At 42.7% G+C, this 26322-nt stretch overlaps 1 protein-coding gene and 1 non-coding gene across 3 annotated transcripts in view; both read left to right on the forward strand.

Moving 5' to 3' along the window:
• LOC135404386 (ubiquitin-associated protein 2-like) overlaps positions 1-26322 on the forward strand; it is a 203776-nt gene that overhangs the window by 124018 nt on the left and 53436 nt on the right. For both annotated transcript variants that reach the window (XM_064639113.1, XM_064639112.1), the window contains 6 exons: positions 16309-16583; positions 17672-17844; positions 19585-19792; positions 20940-20979; positions 23891-24074; positions 25235-25301. In XM_064639113.1, coding sequence (XP_064495183.1) covers positions 16309-16583; positions 17672-17844; positions 19585-19792; positions 20940-20979; positions 23891-24074; positions 25235-25301 — 947 coding nt within the window. The remainder of the gene's footprint in view (positions 1-16308; positions 16584-17671; positions 17845-19584; positions 19793-20939; positions 20980-23890; positions 24075-25234; positions 25302-26322) is intronic.
• LOC135406512 (small nucleolar RNA SNORD121A) lies at positions 17279-17361 on the forward strand. Its single transcript, XR_010426310.1, has one exon. It is a non-coding gene; the product is annotated as a small nucleolar RNA SNORD121A (small nucleolar RNA).

Raw genomic sequence — 26322 nt, forward strand, 5'->3', positions numbered from 1 at the left:
ATTATAAATTTCTTTGATAGTGCTTTGTCTCCTTTCAGAGTAGCCCAAAGACATATTACAGAAACTGGTGTATCTATGGTAAAGTTGTGCCAGCATTGGTCGGGCATACAGACGGACTTACCAATCAGGTTTCCTTTTATAGGTTCTCTTACAGTGATTTGTGTTTGGGATATTTGTTTCTCATTGTCAGGTATGTTAATTCCTCTACATCCTATCTGTGTTTTCCCACTTATTCCAGTTAAGGTACTAAGCCCATTTCTTTTTTCCCAATCAAAACATGGTCTATTCTTGTGCATGACCACAGTGGCCAGGTTTAAATTGGAAATGTTTTTTCTGGACATACCAGTATATCCAATATAAGCCCTAGACCATGGCCAGTCTAAGGTAATGACTTGAGCCAGAGTTAGTATACTTATCAAAGTTCCAGCGGCTAGTGTCGAGTAAACCTGAGGGTGGTTGGTCCTACAGGTTCTGATGTCCATGTTTCTCGAGGTGCCTTCTTCACTCGTGAATAATGGATCCAGGTGGGCTCTTCTTTAATTTTGATTGCTGTGTAGGTTGTCAGAAGCACCTGGTATGGTCCTTTCCACTTCTCCTCTAATGGTTTGCCTGAAAAAGTTTTAACATACACCCATTCCCCAGGGGAAATGTTATGTAAGGGCTGGTCTATTCCTCTTGAGCGAGTACTCATTACTTGTTTGTTAATTTTTGACAATTGTTTACTTAATGAGATCAAGTATTCTCGTACATATCCTTCTCCTACCTGTATGAGATCTTCTCCTTGATAATAATTCTCATAGGGTCTCCCATATAACATTTCAAAAGGGATCAGCCCTTCTTTAGTCTTAGGTTTGACCCTTATTTGCAATAAGGCCAGAGGTAAAGCTTGGTACCAATGTAGGTTTACTTCTTGACAGATTTTTGCCAATTGCTGTTTTATCAAATGATTCATTTTCTCCACCTGACCACTTGCCTGTGGTAGATATGGAGTGTGTAATTGCCAATTGATTTGCAGAATGCTGCTAATTCTTTGTATTATGCTAGCTACAAAATGTGGTCCTCTGTCCGAGGAGATGATGTCAGGTACTCCAAACCTGGGGATAATGTCATTAAGTAGTACCTTGACAACTTCTCGAGCCTTATTGCTTTGGGTCGGGAAAGCCTCTGGCCAATTTGAGAAAGTATCTGTCAAAACCAACAGGTATCTGTAACCTCCTTTCCTAGGCAACTCAGAGAAATCTATCTGCCAGTGTTGCCCTGGGAGATTACATTTGTCAATTGTTCCTATCTCGATTTTATTGGTTGTGTGAGGATTATTTTGAAGGCAAGTCTTGCATTGTTTAGTAACCTGGATTATTGTAGTGTATAAATTTCGTCCTATAATTTGTTTCCTTAGGTATTTGTGTAGTGCATCTGTCCCCCAATGAGTTTTGTTATGTTCTGCCTGTACAACTTTCCATAGTACCCTTTCAGGTACCACTATTTTTCCTGTTTCTAAGTAGTACGTTACCTTTGCATTGAGCTTGCTGATCTTTTATTAATTTTAAGTCCTCCTTTGAATATGATACATTAGGGCTTACCTCTATGATTTTGCCATCAGGAACTAGGGAGGCAAGTTCTACCTGGCCATTTTCTGCTGCCTTTTTCGCCTCTTGATCTGCCAATCTATTGCCTTTTTCTTGGTCTGTATTCCCTTTTTGATGTCTTCTACAATGCATAATAGCAAGTTTTTTCGGTAACTGGACAGCTTCAAGTAATTTTAAGATTTCTTCTGTGTACTTTATCTGTTTTCCTTGTGATGTGAGTAACCCTCTTTCTTTCCACACTGCTCCATGAGCATGAACTACCCCGAAGGCATACTTTGAGTCCGTCCAAATATTAATGTCTTTTCCTTCTCCTAGTTGCAATGCTCTGGTAAGGGCTATTATTTCTGCTTTTTGTGCAGAGGTGCCAGCAAAGAGTGCTTGTGCTTCAATGATGTGATCTGTGGTTGTTATCGCATAACCAGCTTTGCGGATTCCATCTTTCATATATCTGCTTCTGTCGGTGAACCACATTTCTGCCTGGGGCAGTGGTGTATCTTTCAAGTCCGGTCGGCTGGAATATGTTGCTTCAATTGTTTCAATGCAATCATGATACACCGGTTCCTCTGTGGTTGTTGAACTTGATAAGAATGTTGCTGGATTTATGATGTTAGTGGTGATGATTTCAACATCATCTTGTTCTACTAGAGTGGCTTGGTATTTGAGAAACCTGGAGGGCGAGAGCCAGTGACTGCCTTTCTGTTCAAGCACTGCTGAAACCACGTGTGACACTAGAACAGTCATTTTCTGTCCCATTGTGAACTTTCAGGCTTCTTGTATGTTCAGTACTACTGCAACTACGGCCCTCAGACATCCTGGCCATCTTTTGCTCACTTCATCTAATAGTTTAGAGAAGTATGCCACTGCTCGGCGATATTGTCTGACCTGCTGGGCCAGGACTCCCAGTGCAATTCCCTGCCTTTCATGCGAAAAGAGCAAAAAAGGTTTCGTTACATCTGGGAGGCCCAGTGCAGGTGCCTGCATCAGTTCCTTCTTAAGCCGATGGAAGGCTTTCTTAGCTTCTCCAGTCCATGCTAATTGTTGATCCCCATCCTGTAGAATCTGGTATAGAGGTTTGACTATTAGTCCATATTTGTAGATCCAAAGCCTACACCAGCCAGTCATTCCCAAAAATGTGCGGAGCTCTTTCGGAGTCTGGGGCAAAGGTATTTTACAGATGGCTTCTTTTCTTTCTGGTCCAAGTCGACGTTGTCCTCCTGAGATTTCATATCCTAGATAAGTAACTTCTTTCTTGACAATCTGGGCTTTATTTTTAGATACTTTATATCCTTTCATCCCCAGAAAGTTTAATAAGGTCACAGTCCAGCTTTCACATTCCTCCCATGTCTTGGTTGCAATTAATAAATCATCTACATACTGCAAGAGGACTCTACTGTCTGAAGGTGCAGTCCATTCTTCAAGATCTTTGGCAAGCTGGTCTCCAAAAATGGTTGGACTGTTTTTATATCCTTGTGGAAGAACAGTCCATGTGAGCTGTGATCGTCTTCCTGTATCTGGGTTTTCCCATTCAAAGGCAAAACATTTTTGAATTTTAGGGTCCATAGGCAAGCAGAAAAAGGCATCTTTTAAATCTAAAACAGAAAACCAGACATATTCATTTTTTAGTTTAGTTAAAAGTGTATATGGGTTAGCTACCACTGGGTGGAGCTCTTCAACAATTTTATTAATAGCCCTGAGGTCTTGAACTAGCCGATAGCTCTTGCCATCTGGTTTACAGACTGGCAAAATAGGTGTGTTAAATTCTGATTTACATTCAAATAGTAAAACAAATTTGATAAAATTGTCAATTATTTCTTTAATTCCTTTTCTATCTTCTAGTTTGAGAGGATATTGTTTAATTCTTACCGGCCGTGTCCCAGGTTTTAATCTTACTGTTACAGGTTGAGCGTGTCTGGCCCTTCCTGGGGTCCCATCAGCCCAAACCCCAGGGTAGATTTGGTCATAGATTGCTGGTGGTACTTCTCCCGATATCTGTGGCTGGATTAGAGCAAGACTTAAAATTTCGATTAATTCATTTTCTTTTACTTTAGTTTGCATATCTCCATTGTTGAACCTAATTTCTGCATTCAATTTTTCTAATAGATCCCTTCCCAAAAGTGATTTAGGTGCATGAAGCATATAAAGGAATTTATGTATACCTAAAGTCTTACCTAATTTAAAACTTAGTGGTTTCATAAAAGATACTTTTTCAACTTGACCAGTGACTCTTATCACATTCAAAGATACATCATCCATAATGCCTAATTCCTGATTTAACACAGAGAATGTTGCTCCAGTATCTACTAAAAATTCTATTTTATGTTTATTTTTCCCCAGTTCCATTGTAACCAAGGGATCCCTGAGGGCAAACCCCTCGGTCCCTGTTAATCCTGGTCCAATTCTGCCATTAAAATAGGTTTTTGCTTCCTTTGAGGGCATTCTCTTTTCCAATGTCCATCTTCTTTACAAATTACACATTGGTTTGGGCTCAACTTCTGATGGTCACTACTTCCAGGGTGCCGTCCAGGTCTCCTAGAGCGATGGTCTCTTTTATCCAGGGCGGCGATGGTTGCCTTTGTGATAGTTTTACCTAATTTCTGTCTTTCTACCCCTTCCCGGTTCCTGTATACCCGCCACGCTTCTTCAATTAGTTTTTCAATATTTCTCTGATCTTCAGCTTTTAATTTTTGTAGTTTGCGCCTAATGTCATCTGAAGATTGACCCAAAAACAGTGAAATTAGCTACTGTTGGCCCTGGTCCCCTGATGGGTCTAAGGTGGTGTAAGTTCACATTGCTTCCTTTAATCGATCTATAAATTCAGTGGGGGTTTCTCCAATGTTTTGTTTTACTGCATAAAGAGAACCCCAGTTTACAGCTTTGGGAACTGCATTTTCTATTCCGTGAGCCACCCATCCCTGCTATCTCTGGAGAATTTGATAATGGTCAGGGTTGTTATAGTCCCAATGTGGTTTATCTCGTGGGAAATAGAAATTCAAATCATCTCCAGCTGCTAACTTGGTTTGTGCATATGTCCTTGCTGCTTTTAAAACTAACTCTTTTTCAGTTTCTGTCAAAGCATCCAACATCAGATCGATATCTTCCCAGTCAGGATCCAGAGCCTTAACATATGCTTTAAATTTCTTTCCTACCCCAACTGGGTCATCTCTATATTTATGAGCAATATTCTTCCAATTTTCTAAATCTCCCATAGAGAAATTAAGTTTTATAGGCCCTTGCGGTCCTGCAGCTTCTCTTTTAAAGGGGCTTGTATAGTCGGCCTGACCTCTGTGTGTGGGGAGACAGATTTTGCTCTCGTTTTACTGTGTGTCCACCTGCTCAGGGGAGATAAGGATGGGGAGTAGGAGATTTCCCTTCTTCCCCTTTCTCCGTCTCTTTCCCTCCCCTGCTGTCTTGAAGATGCGGACAATTCACTGTTTGGTCCTGAGGGGGGGGGGCAGAAGCCCCTCCTTCGGCTATTTCATTTGCCCTTTCTCCAAAGGGACTTACATAATCCTCAATTCCACTTTCTAATTCCCTGTTGGTATATTTCAAACATCTCTGTCCTATTGAGCAGGCTGAACAACACCTTTTGAGCTCTCCTATACCTTGTTTTAAATTCTCTTTCTCTAATGTTAGAACAAACGGGTATCGTGGGGCTAAATTAATGCCACACTCCCTCTGCCATTCTGGGTGTTCCCTCAATGAAAAGAACATATCGGCATAAACCACCTCATTCCATCTTCCATGCCTTAGCAAAAACAACATTAACTGTAGTAAAATATTATAGTCTAATGATCCGTGCTTTGGCCACTTTGCTCCTTCCTCTAGTTTATAGAGGGGCCACCATTCTGAACAATATTTGATTAGAGTTTTCTTGTTAGTAATCCCACCCTGGGATTCCCCAATTTCTTTCCAGTGTGCTAAAACACATCCTAATGGGCTTTTATCAACCTCTTGTTTTCCTTGCTGGTTTCCCATTTTTAGCTTTTGCTTTGGCCTGTTTCTAGTCATGCCCTTTGCACAGATGCAAACTCGTGGTTATCTGCAAATTTTAGTTATACACTTTCAACACACACCATACACACACCACACCAGCTTTGAGGCAGGAAAGTTCTGAGTCAGCCCTGTTAACTTGTTCAAGTATCTCCTGTCGGGTAGCAATCCTCAGTCTGACAATAAGAAACTCCTTTCTTAGGTGTTCGCAAAATAGCCACACTCCACACTTATTGATACAAGGTAACAATCTCACAATCTAAGTATTAATGAGAAAAGAACCACCTTTTATTCCTTTTCGCCTTATTTTACCTGCAGATTTTGTTACCGTATCTAAACTTAACCATTTCAATGTTAAGATCTCCTAATGCCACTCTCGCCCCTAACACGCCAAAATTGCCAACATTTAACACAGATTACAAGCATGAGGTGAACAATTTTACAAATTGAGCAAAGATATGGGTTTGCACTTTCAGAGGTTGTCAGCCCTGGAGTTTGTGGCATCTGCAAGCGGCCAGCAAATTTCCTGGCTCAATTCCTGCAAACAATGAGTGTTAAGGTTCTGCCTAAAACCATAAAACCACAAAACCACTTTCTCCCGTAAACACACGAAGGTAGTCCTTTTACCATGGTTAGGAGAAAACCAGTAACATATATGAAAACAAATATAATTTCCCAATATTTGCTTACTTAACATATAACAGTAATTTTATGACATAAGAGACAATACTCACAGACAAAAGCAAACAATACAATTCAGCAAACACATGGAACACAGACAGATGGTTTAAAACAAACCCAGATATATTACCGAACTTATAATAATCGCAATTCCAAAACCAAGTCCCAAATCTAGCCACAATGGTAAACCCAAAAACATTTGTACCTCTTTCCAAATCCTCTTAGACTGAGGAATTTGGTATACCTTCAGTGAGATTTTAACTCACAATCAAAAACCTATGCCACCCTCTAATGGGACTGTTAACCCATAGTCAGAAGGATGCAACCCTCTGCCCAAAATTCCTTTTAGCCCGAGGAATTTGGTATAGCTTTGGTGAGACTTTAACTCACAATCAAAGCCTATGCATCCTCCTGGTAGGACTCGAACCTACTATTAAAAGGGTGTTGCTCTTGTTAGCTGCTAGCAAGCTTCATGGCTGGGCTTCGCGAACCAAGATTTGGGAAGACTCTATCCACATTTGTTACAGGCACGTTGGTGACTTATGAGGCCAATACGAGATAGACATATCTGATTGCAAAAGGCACAGTAGAAAGACTCTTTAGATGATATATTCTGCAGAACGCGGTTCTTTCTGCGTTGCCTTTTCTCCTTGAGAGTGATCCTGCGTGTGTTCTCAAAGGAGACAGTTGCGTTATAGATGGTGTGTCTCCAGGCCTCCCAATTTGAGGCCAGAGTAGACCAGTTATGGTGATCAATATGGCCAAGGCTGAGGTGTTGTTTCAGGGAGTCCTTGTATCTTTTCTTGTGGCAGCCAGTGGCAAGTTCACCGTAAAGCAAGATCTTAGGGAGGTGGTGGTCCTTCATCCTTGAGATGTGCCCTGCCCATTGCAGCTGTGTTCTCATCAACATGGCTTCTATACTTGTAACTGCTGCTTGCTCTAGAACAGATGTATTGGTCACATAATCTGACCAGTGGATGTTTAAGATTGTTCGGAGGCAGCGTTGATGGAAGCATTCTAGGAGACGCAGGTGGTGGCGGTAGATGACCCATGATTTGGAACCATACAAGAGAGTAGACAGCACTATGGCTCTGTAAACACTGATCTTGGTACTTTTCTTCAAGTGTTTATTACACCATACTCTTTTGTGGAGTTTTCCAAAAGCACTATATGCCTTTGCTAACCTGTTGTCTATCTCTCCGTCGATCTTACCATCCAAGGAGATGAGGCTACCTAGGTAGTTAAACTGTTGGACTGATTTGAGTTCTGATTGGCCAATGGTGATGTGGGGATGATGGGGGACTTCCTGAGGTGCAGGTTGATGGAGGACCTCTGTCTTCTTCAAGCTGATTTCCAGCCCAAAGAGCTCAGCAGCATCTGCAAAGCAGGATGTTAAACGCTGCAGAGCTGCTTCTGTGTGGGCGACAAGGGCGGCATCATCAGCATAAAGCAGCTCCCGGACAAGATGGTTTAAGGTCTTAGTGTGGGCCTTCAGACGCCTTAGATTGAATAGGCTTCCATCAGTATGATATCGAATGTAGATACCATCCTGATCATTGAGATCTGCCATGGCCGTTTGGAGCATCATGCTAAAGAAGACTGTGAATAGGGTAGGAGCGAGAACGCAGCCTTGTTTTACACCATTCTTAATTGAAAAGGGCTCAGAAAGTGCATTGCCATATCTGACTTGACCGTGTTGATCCTCGTAGAGTGAGATGATCATTTTAAGGAACTTGGGGGGACATCCTACACATTCCAAAATCTGCCACAGACCTTTTCTGCTCACAGTATCAAAAGCCTTGGTGAGGTCGACAAAGGTTACATAGAGACCTTTGTTCTGTTCCCTACACTTCTCTTGCAGTTGTCTGAGAACGAATACCATGTCTGTGGTACTCCTGTTGGCTCTGTAACCAGACTGACTTTCAGGAAGGATTCCTTCTGCTATAGCGGGTATTAGTCTGTTCAAGAGTATTCTAGCCAGGATTTTGCCAGCAATGGAGAGTAGAGTAATACCACGGTAGTTTGAGCAGTCAGATTTAATTCCTTTCTTCTTATACAAAGTGATGATGACTGCATCACAAAGGTCAGATGGTAGTTCGCCGAGTTCCCAACAGCGCACCACAAACTCATGAAATTTCGTGTGGAGTGCAAGGCCCCCATGTTTCCAGATTTCAGGTGGAATTCCATCAATCCCAGCTACCTTGACGATTTTCACCTGCTGTATGGCCTTGAGGGTTTCTCCTAAAGTGGGAGCAGTATCCAATTCATACTTTACTGGTTGTTGTGTGATGGACTGAATTGCTGAGTCTTGGTCTACGCGGTTGGTACTGAAAAGAGTCTGAAAGTGTTCAGACCATCGATTCAGAATGGAGGTTTCATCTGTCAGAAGCGTTTGACCATCCGCGCTGAGTAGAGGGCTTTGTACCTGGTATGTAGACCCGTATGCTGTTTTCAAGGCCTCATAGAAACCTTTATGATCACCTGTATCTGCGCATAATTGAGTTTTTTCAGCTAGATCGGTCCACCACTTGTTCTGGATGTCATGGAGTTTCTGTTGGAGCTTGCTGCATGCGAGACGAAAGGCTGTTTTTCTTGCATGACAGGATGGCAGTGCAAGGTGTGCTTGGTGGGCGGTTCTCTTCTTCCTCAACAAGTCCTGGATTTCTTGATTGTTTTCATCAAACCAGTCCTTGTTCTTCTTGAGGGAGAACTCTAAGGATTCTTCAGAGGATTGCAGGATGCTGTTCTTAATATTGCGCCAAATTGTTTCAGGAGAGGAATCTGCAGAATCTGTGGAATGGTTTTCAAGCCTAGTTTGAAGGTTTGCCTGGAAACTGTCTCTAACTGTGGTTGATTGGAGATTTTTAACTTGGAGTCTCCTCCTTGGGATACTGCCCCTTTTAGGTTTGACTTTGAGATTAAAGTTGAGTTTACAGCGCACAAGCCGATGGTCTGTTTGGCATTCTGCACTGGGCATCACGTGGGTATGGAGGACATCGCGGACATCTCTCCGTCACACCAGGACATAATCGATGAGGTGCCAATGCTTAGATCTGGGGTGCATCCAGGTTGTCTTCAGACTATCTTTCTGCTGAAAGATAGTGTTAGTGATGGTGAGCTGTTGCTCTGCACAGAATTCTAGCAGGAGTCGACCATTATCGTTGCAGTTTCCAACACCATGCTTGCCTAATATTCCTTTCCAGGCATCAAAATTCTTTCCTACTCTGGCGTTGAAATCACCAAGGATAATGATCTTATCATCTGCAGGCACCTTTTGGGTAAGGCGGCGCAGGTCAGTGTAAAATTTGTCTTTTTCAGCAGGGTCATCTTGGAGAGTTGGGGCGTATATACTAAAGAGGACGACGTGTTGGTTGTTGTGGAGTGGAAGGCGTAGGGAGATAATGCGGTCAGAGTGACCTGTCAGCAGATTTTCGAATTTGGGAAGAATAGAGTTTTTGATCATGAAGCCGACACCTGAGAGATGTTTTTCGGTTCTGGGTTTACCTGACCAAAAGAGTGTGTAACCGGCACCATGTTCTCTGAGGCTGCCTTCTTCATGAAGGCGAACTTCACTGTCGATGTTGAGACAAGCCAGTTCATGGGCAATTAGGGCGGAACATCGCTCAGGACGTCCGCTATCTGCAGAATCGAGCATGGTTCTGATGTTCCAACACGCTAGAGTTAATTTAGGTACACCTTTGGAGACAGGTGCGTGCCTTTGTCTTTTGATCTTTGTGCGACCGCATTGGAAGAAGATGCCCGTTGGCCTGCGGTTAACCAACCGGGTGAAGGTGGAGATGAGCTTTGTTTAGGCCACCTTTTCTAGGCCCCTCTCCGAGTGGAGCAAGCAGTGCTGTCCTTGATAAGGCTGCTTTGTCGTTCAGGGTGCTGCCCCAAGAGACTGTCATCTCCGGTCAGTCTCAAATGACCAATATCCTGAACCACCTGTATGCAGGGTTGAGTCTGCGGCTGCCAGTGCCCCTTTCACCTGCCGTTTTGACCCGCGCTCGTCGCTACAGGGCTTTTTGCATGTGGGTAAAGCCTTCAAGCCTGCGCAATGGATTTTTCGGTGAGATGCAGCATGCGCGGAACTGAACCCACCCTTTAATCCTGAGGTTCATCTGCCAGGGCCGAGTGAGCTTGGACGGTGGCAACGAGATCCTCAGGTTGTAGGTTTGATTAGAGTGACCTTCTCTTAGATGGATGGCCTTACAGGGCTAAGCGAGCTCCATCTGCCTGGGTTTGAGATTAGAGTTGTCCTTCTCCTAGGATGACTGCCAGAAGGCTAATGAGCTCATCCTGCCCACAGATTTATTGTATCCAACCCTACAGTTTTGACCTGTCTGGCATGGGAGACCCTACCGAAGGCATGTACCATTGCCAGCATAGCTCGCAACCACATAGGGGTACACAGGCTGCGCTCCTATTATTAAAACGATTAGGGCAAGTCTTACACTACCTAGTTTTCTGCCATCTGTCTATATTCAATCCCAGGGAAACACCCAAGATCAGCCCTTTGTCCTGACCACCCTTTCAGGATGTAACAAATATATCCAGGACATACCAAACCTGGGCAGTAACCACAGGTGAGCCATAAACAAACAAACGAACAATACTGTTCTGGCCACCGTACCCACCTAGGGCTCGAGGACCTCTCCAGGCCCCAGCCTGGCCAAGATCTCCAAGCCCCAGAGGAAACTATTATCCACCCTGATCTTGTCCTCCCCCCACCGTGTTACCTCATATCTTCCCACGCACTACTTACCTGACCACCCTCCAGTCCGAGGACCCCCACAACCTGCCTGGTACCCTTCACCTTCCCCCCCCCTCCCCAAACCAGACCGGCAAACCTCTGTGTGCTCCGAGGCTTCCACTCTCCTCTCTCTCCTTTCTCACGAGGGCACAAAGCCACGCCCGTGAAGCTCCCTCTCTCCTTTCCTCGCTGGGGGGGAGGGGACCAGGGGACCGGGGGCGGCCCTGGGCCGCGCGGGACTGGGGGGAGCGGCCCTGCGCGGGCGACCGGGAGCGCTAGCAAGCTTAGAGCCCTAAAAAAAAAAACAAAAAAAACCAGCGTACGATTTATGGTTTCCTTCCCAACACCCTAGGGAAAAATAAAAGAGTGCTTTAAAATTTGTATACCTGTGCACAGGGTCTTCATCTACTCCCGTGGTGATCCAGCGGAGCCCAGGGAGCCTCACTGGAGTAACGTCCCGGGGTGCGCAGAGGGTCCCTGGTTCCGGAGGGTCCTCACCGGCGAGCAGAGATCAGTCCCATCTGGGGTGCCAAATTGATTCAAAGAAACCTTTGAACAATCTGAAAAGCACTTTTATTACGGCCGGGGAATGCAAAGGAGCAGGTGTTCTCCCCAGTGCACTCCGCTGAGCCAAGAAATACCATAGCTTTTTATACAGTTCGAAAGTAGCAAGTTTAAAATTATCTATGCACACACTCTTTTTGCAGTCTGCCTTATCTAAATAGACACTTAGTTTTTACCTCCTATTCTTACCATTATAGAGTAGTTACATAAAGTTTTATCATTTCAAACAGTTTCGGGTTCCCCACCCCTCTCTACGTTCTAAAAAGCCTTCCTTATTCTCTAAGCTATTGTTATCTTAATTGCCCACAGTTTGGGCAGAAACTTTTAAGCAGTTTTACATTTTGCAAAGTCACACTTACATAGCTAAATAGCTAAATTTTATTTCATTTTCTATTTCAGTGGGAGTTAGGTGCTGAAAAAATCTCTGGAGCAGTTAATCAAGGGTGAGATAAGAAAGGGTTTTTTATGCCAAGGCTAAGATGTTACAAGACGCGCGCCGGCCATGCCTGAGATGTTACATTTTATAATACCATCCATCCAATCCCAGATGTGTCCACCCTGTGGCCTTTACTCTGGTCCGCCCCAGGTCCACCCCCTGAAAATGGGTCTGGGGTGTGTTTTGGGACCCTCTATTCATCCCATCTTCATCTTCATCAGAGCACAAAGGGTACATGGTCACCCAGTTTTTGACCGTGTTCTGTGGTTTAGGCCCTGATATGCTGTTCTACCAACAATCTAGGCCTTGCCTTGTGTCAAGGTTTGAGATAGTCCCCAAATCCAATTCCCTAGTTCCATCCCCCCCTCCCACATCTCAACCTAATGTGAGATGGGCTTTTCCAGACAAAACACACCAGACTCAAAGTGGGGGAAAGGGAATATATTACAATGACTATACAAATAAATACCATATCACATTATACACATGATCACACACTATCCCTACCATGACATATAGTATTTACAGTGGATCAGGTCTCCTCTCCCCTCCAAATAAAAGTCCAGGAGGGAAAGAAGGACAGATCCCTTCCAGTCCTTAAGCAGCAGCAGCATCTTCTGAGGCAGCAGGTTCTGTCTGTCTTCTCCACATGCAGCAGCTGATTGCTGGCTTTCTGCCAGCACTCACGAGGGAGGTATCAAACTCCCCCGGCCCCATCGCCTCAACCGAGGGGTCTTCCGTGGACTTCGTAACCCCAGACAAGGTCGTATCACCACGTCATATCACGAAGACACAGGGGGGTCTTCGTGACGGTCTGGTATCTCCAGGAGACTCAGCTCCTTCTTGCAGGGCTTCTGTGCCACTGCCTCTCAGGCTGCCATCATGGCAGCAGTGCAAGGGGGGAACCAAGGTCAACTCCCCCTGCATTCCATCTGGCTGTCCCGGTCCAGCTCCGGGACGCTCTGAGCTTCTTAGCTCCTCTCTCTCTCGTGCTGCATACTCCAAGGCTCCTCTAAAATAGGAGTCCATGTCCCTCTTCTCCAAGAGGGTCTCCAAGGGAGTTTTGGGGAATCTGGTATCAGTCTTACCCCAAACTCTGTCTCTCAGCTGCTGGCTCTCTTTCTTCTGGCTCTGTCTTCCAGGAGTCTTCTCTGCAGTGCTGCATGTTGTTTCTGCTGCTTCTTCAGTTCAGGTCTTATCTCCTGGCTCTCTGCCACCTTCTCCGGCCAGTGTCGGCTGCTGTACTGCGCCCATGGAGACAAACATCTCCCAGCATAACTACAGGCACCTAGCCCAGCTCCACGCCGTTCCAGGTCCCTGCAGCCCCCCAGCCAGGGGCTGGGAGGGGGCCAGAGGCCCCAAGGGGCTCAGAGCCCCTACCTCGTGGCTCACAACATGGCCACCTCTCCTACAACCACCCAACTACAACTCTTCTCTTCCGGTCTGGTTGTGATATGTTTACATTTCTGCAGGAGCGCCCATTGGGCAAAATTTCAAAACTTCCAAGGGTTTCCACCCCTTGGGGTCTACCACTTTTCAGCCTCTGGGGAAAACAAGGTCCAAACCACGACACCTTGACAAAAGACTAAACATTTCTACTGGATTCGGGGGTAAGAGGGTTAAGGAATGTGTAAACAAGGGTGCTAGAGGGAAAGGGAAAGGGATAAGGGACAAAGGAGGGAGGGTTGCTGCTTTTAAAATCTACTTATAAAACTTATAAGGCTTACCAATACTAGAAAAATAAAAAAACATTAGGGGCTTAAGGCATCATAATCCAGCGCGCTGTATTCTTCCTTTTTTCCTTTTTAATCCTGGTGAGATGGACACCTCTGGGCAGGTTCCCCAGAGCTTGCTGCTCCTGGTTCCTGGTAACCTGCTGTTGTCCCGATGCGGGCAGCCATATAAGGTGTTGTTTAAGGCACGAACCTCACTCAGACACGAATGCCAGAGCAGAATTTAAGTTTATTTCAAAACACTTAGGTTTAAATACAGCGCTTAAACATGTCACATGATCTTTCAACCAATGACAATCAAGTATTGATTGAGCATGCGTGAGAACCCAGAAAACTACTACTCCCATGATTCCTTGTCACATTCTTCCTGCCACACCAAGCCCCTTTCAATCATTTATGAGCAGTCTTGGATAACCAGGGAGGTCCCTGAAGACTGGAGTTTAGCAAATGTGATGCCCATCCACAATAAGGGTTGGAAGGAGGATTTGGGGAACTTCAGGCCTGTCAACCTGACCTTGGTGCTGGGGAAGGTCACTGAGCAGATCATCTTGAGTGCCATCATGCGCCAGGTACAGGGATGAGGGAAAGGCTGTGGATGTGTCTATCTGGACTTTAATAAAGCCTTTGACACTGTCTCTCACAATATTCTCCTGGGGAAACTGACTGCTCATAGGTTGGGCAGGTGCACTGTTGGCTGGGTCCATAACTTTGCAGACAATGCCAGGTTGGGTGGGAGTGTTGATCTGCTAGAGGGTAGGAGGGATCTGGACAGGCTGAATCAATGGTTCAAGGCCAATTCTATGAGGTTCAACAGTGCCAAGTGCTGGGTCCTGCACTTGGGTCACAACAACCCCATGCAGTGCTACAGGCCAGGGACAGAGTGGCTGGAAAGCTGCCTGTCAGAAAAGGACATGGATTGACAGCCAGCTGAACATGAGCCAGCGTGTGCCCAGTGGCCAAGAAGGCCAATGGCATCCTGGCTTGTATCAGCAATAGTGTGGCCAGCATAACCGAGGAAGTTATTGTCCCTCTGTACTTGGCACTGGTGAGGCCACACCTTGAATCCTGTGTCCAGTTTTGGGCCCCTCACTGCAAGAAAGAAATTGAGGGGCTGGAGCAAGTCCAAAGAAGGAAATGGAGCTGGGGAAGGGGCTGGAGCACAAGTCTTATGAGTAGTGGCTGAGGGAGCTGGGGTTGTTTAACCTGGAGAAGAGGAGGCTCAGGGGGGACCTTATTGCTCTCTACAACTACCTGAAAGGAGGTTGTAGCCAGGTGGGGGGTGGTGTCTTCTTCCAGGTAACAAGTGACAAGATGAGAGGAAATGGACTGAAGTTGCACTAGGGGAGATTTAGACTGGATAGTAGGAAAACTTTTTTCACAGAAAGGGTTGTCAAGCATTGGAATAGTCACCATTCCTGGAGGGATTTAAAAGCCACGTAGATGTGGTGCTTAGGGACATGGTTTAGTTGTGGACCTGGCAATGCTGGGTTAACGGTAGGACTTGATCTTAGACATCTTTTCCAACCTAAACATTTCTATGATTCTTAATAATACTTGCCCACAGTTGTTTATTTAAAGTAGAGAATATTGACATGAAGCTGAACATGAGCCAGCAGTATGCCCAGATGGCCAAGAAGGCCAATGGCATCCTGGCCTGGCTCAGGAACAGTGTGGCCTGGAGGACCAAGGAAGTGATTCTTCCCCTGGACTCAGTGCTGGTGAGGCCACACCTCAAAGTGCTGTGTCCAGCTCTGGGCCTCTCAGTTCAGGAAGGATATTGAGGTGCTGGAGCAGGTCCGGAGAAGAGCAACGAGGCTGGTGAAGGGACTCGAGCACAAGTCCTATGAGGAGTGGCTGAGGGAACTGGGGTTGTTTAGCCTGGAGAAGAGGAGGCTCAGGGGAGACCTCATCACTCTCTATAACTCCCTGAAAGGAAGTTGTAGCCAAGTGGGCATCGGTCTCTTCTCCCAGGCAAACAGCAGTAGGTCAAGAGCTTGGTCTTAAGTCGTGCCAGGGGAGGTTTAGGTTGAATATTAGGAAAAAATTTTTTACAGAGAGAGTAATCAGACATTGGAATGGGCTGCCCAGGGAAGTGGTGGATTCTCCATCCCTGGAGGTTTTTAAGATGAGACTGGATGTGGCATTACTGCCATGGTCTAGTAACCATGACGGTGTTGGATCAAGGGTTGGACTTGATGTTCTCGGAGGTCTTTTCCAACCTGATCAATTCTGTGATTCTGTGATCAGGTGTTGGCCTTATTATTACAATGGTAATATTAAATATGAAACTCGTGTGATGTCTGAAAGACTTGCACATTCTATAAAATCTTAGCTGTCCAGTGTGTCAAGTCACCCACATTCTTTCAAAAAGGGTAGAAGCATGAATAACAGAGTTCATTCATGGCTAGGCTTCGCGAACGAAGATTTGGGAAGGGCTCTACCCACATTTGTTGCAAGCGCTTTGGTGGCTGAAAAGGCCAATACGAGACAGGCATGTCCGGTTGCAAAAGAATAACAGAGTTCAATGCTTTAATTTTGATATTTCTTTTTCCCAATACTGACCAGACTTGAAATCCCAGCATGAACCCTCCCCAGTTCTGAGCCATCTGGCCCAGCGACAGCAACAACAAACACAGGCAGTCCCTGTTTCTCCTCCTGGGCTGGAATCCTTCTCCTCCCAGGTAAAACTCCACGAACCATCACCAGTAGACACTTCTACAGCTGTTAGCAAAATGTTACAGCTCTCCACTATATCTATGGATAACCAGGCAGTTACTGCCCACCAAAACCAGCAGAAGCAGATAAAACCACCAAAACGGAGGATAATTCCATCATCCAAGGTGGGTAATTGAGTTTGTCCTTAGTAAACATATAAACATACAAAAGCTTGTATCAGCAATAGTGTGGCCAGCATAACCGAGGAAGTTATTGTCCCTCTGTACTTGGCACTGGTGAGGCCACACCTTGAATCCTGTGTCCAGTTTTGGGCCCCTCACTGCAAGAAAGAAATTGAGGGGCTGGAGCAAGTCCAAAGAAGGAAATGGAGCTGGGGAAGGGGCTGGAGCACAAGTCTTATGAGTAGTGGCTGAGGGAGCTGGGGTTGTTTAACCTGGAGAAGAGGAGGCTCAGGGGGGACCTTATTGCTCTCTACAACTACCTGAAAGGAGGTTGTAGCCAGGTGGGGGGTGGTGTCTTCTTCCAGGTAACAAGTGACAAGATGAGAGGAAATGGACTGAAGTTGCACTAGGGGAGATTTAGACTGGATAGTAGGAAAACTTTTTTCACAGAAAGGGTTGTCAAGCATTGGAATAGTCACCATTCCTGGAGGGATTTAAAAGCCACGTAGATGTGGTGCTTAGGGACATGGTTTAGTTGTGGACCTGGCAATGCTGGATTAATGGTAGGACTTTATGATCTCAAGGGTCTTTTCCAACCTAAATGATTCTATATATAAGTTTCTAGGGAGAAGGAGAGCAAAGATCATGTTCTGTTTCTTGTTTATAAAGCAGAAAATTCAAAGCTGAATAGTTTTTAGGTTCAAAATACAGTGTTGTCTTTTCCAAGCACATATCTGATTGCTCTGCATGGAAAATGACTGTTGCTGTGTGACTTTTGGATTGACTTAGTAGCCACAAGATAATTATTGACTGAGGGGGATGGACACAGATGACACTTTGATATTGTAGAACAGTATGGCTTTTTGTTTCAGCTCCAGATCAGGGCACAGCATCGATAAATTTATTCCAGGTTACAAGAATGTAGTTAATTTATGTAAAGTGGGGGGTTGTCACAGATCTAATTAGCAGCAAAGTCTGAGGCAGTAACTGAAGAAACCTGTAGTTAAGGGATGAGAGGATGTCAGCTACTGATATCTTTAATACAGATAGCACATGCAAAGGAATTATGCTGGGTTTTTTCCTCCTTTAAGATTCCTGCCTCTGCAGTGGAAATGCCTGGATCATCAGATGTGACAGGATTAAATGTTCAGTTTGGAGCTTTGGAGTTTGGATCAGAGCCTGCACTCCCAGAATTAGGATCAACTTCAAGCAGTGAGAATACCAGCCAGGCAACCAACAATAGCTTGTACACAAAATCTCTAAAGTATGTGTGAGTTCCCCTCCTGCATCCTTGCATGTCTTCTTTAAGGGGTCAAAACTGCCAAAAACATCAAGGCACAATTACCACGTAATGGGAGGGGGAAATATGATGACATGTAAGGTGAACGAACATGAGCCAGCAGTGTGCCCAGGTGGCCAAGAGGGCCAATGGCATCCTGGCCTGTATCAGCAATTGTGTGGCAGCAGGACCAGAGAAGTGATTCTTCCCCTGTACTCAGCACTGGTGAGGCCACACCTCAGGTGCTGTGTCCAGTTCTGGGCCCCTCAATTCAGGAAAGACATTAAGATGCTGGAGCGAATCCCTGGTGAAGGGTCTGAAACGCATGTCCTATGAGTAGTGGCTGAGGGTACTGGGGTTGTTTAGCCTGGAGAAGAGGAGGCTCAGGGGGGACCTCATCACTCTACAACTATCTGAAAGGAGGTTGTAGCCAGGTGGGGGTCAGCCTCTTCTCCCATGCAACTAGTGACAGGACAAGAGGACATAGCCTCAAGCTGCACCAGGGGAGGTTTAGGTTGGACATTAGGAAGAATTTCTTCACAGAAAGGGTGATTAGATATTGGAATGGACTGCCCAGGGAGGTGGTGGAGTCTCCTTCCCTGGGGCTGTTTAAGGAAAGACTGGATGTGGCACTTAGCGCTCTGGTCTAGTTGACCATGGTGGTGTTAGGTCACAGTTTGGACTCAATGATCTCAGAGGTCTTTTCCAACCTAATCGATTCTGATTCTGTGAAGTGTTTTCTGTGGATGGCATCTTAAAGGAGAAATTTATTTTCCAATGACAATCAAAATCTCCCTGGATGGGTTGATGTGAAGGTGGAGATGACATGAATGTAAATAATTTTATAATTAGCTACCCTTTGTAGAATTGCTTTCTCGTGTTTAATTGTCCTGATTTTCAAATTTTTTTAAGGGTTTGTTCCTCACAGCATGATTTTTTTTCTGCTTTTGGTCGAGGAGAGATGACCTTTGTACCATATATGTGTATTAGTAGATTGGCACCAGATTACAAATCTGATGCTTCTTTGGGATGAGAAAAGAAGCCAGTCTTTCAGTATGTAGAACCTCTTACTGAAATGCTAAAATGGTCAATGATAAATGCCAGCGTACCAGTAACCCATTTTTTCTTCCTTATTCATTCAAAAATTGGCTTCAATAAGAAGTTTTCTGAAACTAATTCAGAAATATTATTAAAAATGAATTTTCACATTAATTTCTAGTTCTATAAACTAAAAAAAAAAAAAAGCTGTTTAGAAAGTAAAGCAATCCTGCATTTTAAAGTACTTTTCTTCTTTGCATAATTCTGTTAGACAGCTACTTTAATGACAGAATTCTATTGTAAAAAGAGACTGGGTGTTTCTCATCATATACTAGACTTTATGGATCTACTTGTTTAAAAAATTGAGTTTATGTTCATAAATATATCCTTTGAGAAGGTGGAAATAACATGACCAAAAAGTGCTTGTGTTGTAAACTCTTGTTTTGATTGGGCTGACAGGAGGAAGATGAATGGTGCTTAGTGCAGCTGATGGTTTTGAATCAGTGATTACTGGGGACCAAAGGAAAATTATATATTTTTTCTCATTATTAGATTTTCTAGTATAAATAATGTAGATTTGACTGCATGTTTAAAGTAGTTCTAGATAACTATATAGGAGCTGATATTTTCACAAAGGTGTTTGAGATGTCATTTACCATTTTGATAAATAATTTTTACTTTTTCCAGTGATCCTTTGAATACCTCTTTGCCAATATCCAATACAGTACAGGACTCCACCTACACAACCTCTGCCATCAGCTCTTCCAGTCTGACCTGCTCCTCCCAGAGCACCAGCCCAGTAACAACTTCCTCCTATGGCCAGACTTCTGTGCATAGTAGGATAGCGTACCAAAGCTCCATGGCTCCGTCTGAACCAACCCCTGTTGCAGATACAGTGAGTGAATTTCAGAAATAAGACTTTGAAAAAGAGGAAATATTCTTATCCATATTAAACTTGTATTACCCAGATATAGTAATATTTTAACCAAGCCAAGTGGTATTTTTTGATTCTCAAGTCCACTCTGTTGTTTTTTCTTTTCCTATTGTGTAGCCATTTTTTGTATTTGGTATATAAGAGCCTCTGCTTTTATGGGTTTTGATGTCTTAAATTGCTGTTTGATGTTTATTCTTAATAACACAACATTCTAGTTGTTTCCTTCCCTGAAGCTTAGTTTTTAAAAAAGGAACTATCTCTGTATGTAAATATTAGTCATGGTATTTTACCATAACTTGGCAATTTTTATCCAAAGGCATATTATTTATTAAATTAATATGGCACCTAGCAAATGGATCCCAAACTGGTTTTGACCCTTCCAGCATTACTCTTTTGTTGGATTTAAATGGCAGCGGGAATTAGTTTCATCTTTTATTTTAAAAAGCATAGGGAGAGTATTCAAAAGCACCTACTCTATTTGTATATGGAATGTAGGTTTGTTTAAGAGAATTTAATTTATCAAATATTTAAGGAACTTGTGAGAGTTTGTAAGTTTATTTACTCCTGGCCTTTGTTATGTAATGGCTGTCACACTTGTCTTCTGCACTAGCTCATATGTAATGGTGAGGATCAAGCATAGACTATCTACTTCTGTACTCCAGCGTTATCCAAACAATAATTGGTGTCTCTCAAGTCTTATCTTTCAATTGAAAAAATTAGCGTCTCTGTGTAACTTGGATAGTTAAAATTGTGAGTTGCATTAAATCAAAAGCACAACCCTTTCCTATATGTTAATGCAATTCTTTCTTTCATATTGGTGTGAATCTGAAGTTTGTGTTATATACAGTACATGGGATGGTGTCCTGCTGATGGGTGTATTATGGGCAGTGTATGGTATTCTGTATGTTCAGGACACCTTGCACTTGAGACAACTTTATTATGTGGTTTTATTAAAGGCTGTAAAAAAAGTTAATTTTCTGTCTTTTTGGTCTTTCAATTTAGAATTGAATATAGAATTTTGCATGAAGCATGTTCTGTGTGTCATTCGGTCTGAAAATTTAATGTACCTGTAGGATAATTTATTCATCCATTTCTCCTTTGTTTACAGAATGGGCACAGCAGTGTTAGAACACAGGCAACTCTTGACAGTAAGTTTACAAAGCTTGGTTGTGCACAGGGCTTTCTGACCTTTCCTTAATACTTGCTGTGCACACAACTGTAGCAGTCACATCTGGTTTAAGGTTTTATATTGTTCTCACTGGCTATTTTTTTTGTTCTCACTGGCTATTTTTTGACTGACTCTTTTGAGTTTATTTTGTAATTGCATAGGATATACTATTTGCTGCTTGACTAAAACTGAAGTATGAAAGCAGCTCTATTAAATCTACAAACCTAAGCAGTCTTAGAATTAAAGAAGCTACTTTGCTGTTGATTTTTCTTTTGAATTTATCTACCATAACCTAATATAAAATTTAAAAAATTATAGAATTAAAAATTAATATCAAATTTCTTAGTAATTCTTCCAATTCTCAGCTGGTAAGCTCTGAGTAGCATTTAGCTGTAATGACACAAAGTCACATAGTCTGAATGTAGCTCACTGGGTATAGTGCTACTTGTGCCCTGTTAGAAGCTCTGTCAGGTACCTTGCTGCCTTGCAGTGGAGTAACAATAACACAGTACTGGCTCTGATACAGGCATTACTTTGTTGCCTAAAATCAACTCTTAAAGAAATCTCTAAGACTCAATTAGTGAGTTTTAGAAGCCAGGCATTCTTTTATTACGACGCGCTGGGTGCCCTGGGAATCATTTCCCAAAGTGCACACAGAGGTGTCTCCACTACAGTTTATACATTATGTGATTATTCATTTTTTGTTCCCCATATTTTTGTTACATATTCATGACATTTACCAACTCTTATTAGCATATATACATATCCTGTGGCGGTTTGGAGCTGGCTCCCCACCAAGTTCCCAACACCACAGCAAAAGCTTCCCCCCCAAAAACCAAGGGAAAGGGAAAAAACCAAAAAAACTAAGAGAACCGAGATAACAGAACTAATGCTATATATATATATTTACATATATTACATTTATATACAATTACAAAAACTGTATACACATAAGAAAGAAACTCCCAACACCCGAAAACAGAAAAAACAGATATACCCAATAATAAAGAACTAACAAATGAAATCTTAATACTTTCCTTGAGAAAACAGAAACGTCTCAATCCACGGTCACTGCATCTCCTTCTCGAACTCGGAAAGAAGGCAGCAGCCTATCGACAAACCACAGGCCCCACACCTCCACGGCTGGAGGAGCTGCAGGGAGGGCTGCTTTTCTCCAAGTACGCCAGAAGAAAGGGCTCGACCTTCTCTCCCCTCCTATTTACGTCTGCTTACGTAAAGAAATAGAATGAAATACTGGGATATGGTACTTCCTTAGTTTCGACCTGGTTGCCAGGAAGAGGCCTAGACCAAACCATTACAATCTCTGAGGGACTTCATTGGGGATCTCATGTCTGGAGCCCCCAAAGTTCGAAGTGACTTCCTTATGAACTTCTTTAAGACAATACACCTGGTTATAGAGTAACTTGGTGTTGCTTGGCTGCTGCCTCAGTTCCCTTCTTCATTGTTTCCTTACTTTGCTTGGTTAGTCCCTTTAAATCACTTGGCTCAGCTATATGGAGTTTCTATGGTACATTCCGCTGCAAAAACTATTGGTTCTTGTTACATCTCAAAACTTAGATATCAACTGTTATCTTCATCTTGACCACTTTCTAATGTGGTATTTTACTTGTACCACCCCTACAGCTCTCTTCCTGGAGTTAAAATAATTAAATTATAGTATTCAATATTCTGAACTTTATGTTCTGCTCTGTGGAAGTTTTCAAGGACTGCAGTGTGAATTAACATCTTTTGGAATTCCAACACTTCAATTTTAAGTCTATCTTCCTGTTAAGCATCTCTTCAGATAGGTCATTAGTAGGGTAGCCTTTTTTTTTATACTTCTGAGTAGAAAGAAGTTGAGCATTCCGACCTATAAACAATGTTTTGTTAGTGCTAACTTCAATTTAAATGAGCAGGAAAAGTGTATATGCCCGAAGAGTTACCACTTGAAAGATTGTTATACATAAAAAAAGTGGAAAACTTTCTTAATCTTGTGTACAGAATTAATAAACAATTTATGAAATTCACTACAGGACTTGTCTTTTTGCTATGGAATGCAAAGATCTGAGAATTCCTAATATTTTTGTAATTATTCTCTAACGTTTTTATTAGTCCCCTTTTCTGTGCCAGTTCCTCTTTGAGAATACTTTTGTTTTTTTCTGTTTCTCCAGCACATAAACTGGAATCAGTCTTCTTCCATGTAACTATTTCATGCATGCAAACTATTTTGTAATTCTCTCTTCTTAACATTGTCTTAACAATGTCTTCTTTGACATTTTCACTTCTGTATGTGGTGATAATTTTCTTAGTTCATGGAATCATAGAATGGTTTGGTTTGGAAGGGACCTTAAAGATCATCCCGTTCCAACCCCCCTGCTGTGGACAGGGACACCTTCCACTAGACCAGGTTGCTCAAAGCCCCATCCAGCCTGGCCTTGAACACTTCCAGGGACAGGGCATCCACAGATTCTCTGGGCAACCTGTGCCAGTGCCTTACCACCCTCACAGGGAAGAGTTTCTTCCTAATAGCTAACCTAAACCTACTCTCCTTCAGTTTAAAGCCATTCCCCTTTGTCCTATCTCTACATGCCCTTGTAAAAACTCCCTCTCCAGCTCTCTTGTAGGCCCCCTTCAGGTACTGGAAGGCTGCTACAAGGTCTCTCCGGAGCTTTCTCTTCTCCAGGTGCAGAAGTTTGCTGTTTGAATTTTCAAACAGCTGTTTGTTGCTGTTTGAATTTTTATTAATAGCCTGATTCTTGATACTGTTACTGGTTCTTAATGGTCAGGGTTTTTTAAACCAAGGGGACAAGACTGTTGTGTTCCTGGATCCAGACTGGGATGTCAAGTATGCTGGAATTTGTCTTTGAATGTCTATTTTTAACTTGTTGCAGCTACTTCATCAGTTCCTGTGCTTAAGACAGAACCTTCTCCCTCACTACCTTCTGCTGGTTCTCTGCCCAGCATGGTGTCCACCACTGCTCCGCTTCTGCCTTCAGCATCGCAGCATGCAGCAACGTTGTGCGGCTTGCCTCAGTCCAGTGATCTGGCTAGCAGCTCACTCTCCCAGTTAAGCAGGTACAGTAGGAGTTATGATAAACTGAAAGGGGTTCAATTGTGGGGAAAGGACAGATGTAAGGGTGATTGTGTATGGGGCTGTCAGGCACAAGGGTCTCCTTTTCTGACATTAACTAGAATTAGGAGAGAGATTCAGAAGAGACCAGGATATTTCTGGTTGCAAGGTATGAGCTCTGGGCTACTGCCCTCAAGTTTTCATGGTATATAAAAAAACTTTGTGTTTCAAGGAGCTCTTGCTTCAGTGATGTCACCTAAATTCAATTTGTTTTTCCTACTTTGCCTGCATTGCCTGCTCTTTGTTTAGTGTCGTATGTTTGAAATAATTCCCTAACAATTTACTTCCTGACTAATTTTGAAATATTGTATTTTCATTTATATTTGTATTTCTTAAAATTAGAAAATAGAAATAATTTCACAGGGAAAGTGTGTGTCTTTTTCTAAGACATTTCCTTAAGACACTTTGGAATATCAGATTGGTGTTCCTGGAAGTGCATTTAGCACAGCTTAGCTCATTCGCACTGTGATTTTTCAGTGCCTGTTACTTGAGCTTTATCCTTGGGCAGGAGACATCCTGAGGCTGTACTGGTTATGTTTTAATACTCACCTTTGTACCGTATTTGTTAATATAAGAAACTTATTTTATGGGCTATCACAGTGTTTTTTGTGTTTCACAGCTAGGACATGGTCTCTTAATACACTAGTGTTTTCTGTTGAATAAAATGGTAAATGTGTCAAATAACAAGAATTAATCCATTTACATTGAAAACATCTTCTTCTGACATTTGTTGAAAAGCTGTGTACATTGGTAGAAATTTTAGTTGGAGAATTGATACTGTTGGACAGATAGAAATAGTTTTCTCTGTACTTCATTTTTTTCATTAAATGGTAGTAGGATATTATTTAAAGGAAATATATCTGTAGAGGTGTGTGTATATATACACATATATATATGTGCATATATATACACACTCCTACAGACAATTTTTTCTTTAATATTCTACTATGTGTGTATGTGTATACACATACCTACGATTTTTATTCTTTAATATTCTGCTACCTACTCCGTGTTTGTATATATATGTATGTATATATACATAGATATATATTAAAAATGTTTTAGGAAAAAATAATTTTATTAACTCTTCGCAAATTCTTTCTAGCTCCCTTTCCAATCATCAGAGTAGCCTCTCCCCTGCCTCAGTGTTGTCTTCAAGCACATCACATGTGGTAAGTCCTATTTGCATTTCCACAGATGTTTGGCATATAGTCAGTTTATCTGATGCTAAGAACTGAAACAAGAGCTTTATCTCAGGGAAGGAGGACTGCCAGCTCTCTAGTGTTAAAAAAGTCTTTACCACTTGTGATTTGTACTAGATCAGGAATAGCTATTAGAGACTTGCCAGTCACACAGCTGTAGAGGAAATTTTTGTGCCAGCAAGGGGGGATAGAATAAAGAAAAACTTTCTTATAACAAATATGTTTAAAAAAACAAATAAAACTTTAGAAGTGGCTGTCTGAAACTGCTCTAAAATGTGGACTGTTAGCACTCTCCACTGGAGAGGTTAGCTGGCAAAATGCAGGTGATGGAATGATGCATGTCATGAAAAATGCCTCAGGACAGATGATTTTAGAGTTTACCATGTGACGTTGTCATCTGTGTATTTAAGGCATTAGAGATAACAAGACAAATGGTAGTGAACACAGTGCTGTAGATAAGGTTGCACAAATGAAAGTCAGAGAGATGCTGCCTTGTTCTGTCTGTACAATCCCAGTTAGGGTGTGCAGATAGGTTACTGCTTTTCTTTATTCTTGAATTTTGGTAGTGCTCCATCTCTGCTGTATATATAACTTAAAAAATCACCCTTATCCAAATGTCCTTCTTTTCTGTTGTCAGAGTTCTTTTTGGCTTCTGTGTGTTGATGACACTCTTTTGCAGGTGTGATCACCTTACAGCTAAGGCACTGTATTGTGGTGGATTCAAACCAGGAACTCCTTTATCCTCATGGGTTCCTGTAATACATTTGGTCTGCGTTTTGGTTTACCACATTGACTCTATTGTGGGGCACGGCAGTTTTAATCTTTTAAATTCCACAAATGCATTGAGGAAATCACAATAGCAGTGTCCTGTATTTTGAAAACAAATACTGTCTTTTGGAAGAACATAGGAGTTTATTTAACATAACAAATACTAGCTTAAAGGAGTATACAAGCAAAAAGGGCAAGAAATAATGAAATGGAGTGACATTTG

The sequence above is a fragment of the Pseudopipra pipra genome, chromosome W (assembly GCF_036250125.1).
Source record: "Pseudopipra pipra isolate bDixPip1 chromosome W, bDixPip1.hap1, whole genome shotgun sequence".
Lineage (NCBI taxonomy): Eukaryota > Metazoa > Chordata > Aves > Passeriformes > Pipridae > Pseudopipra > Pseudopipra pipra.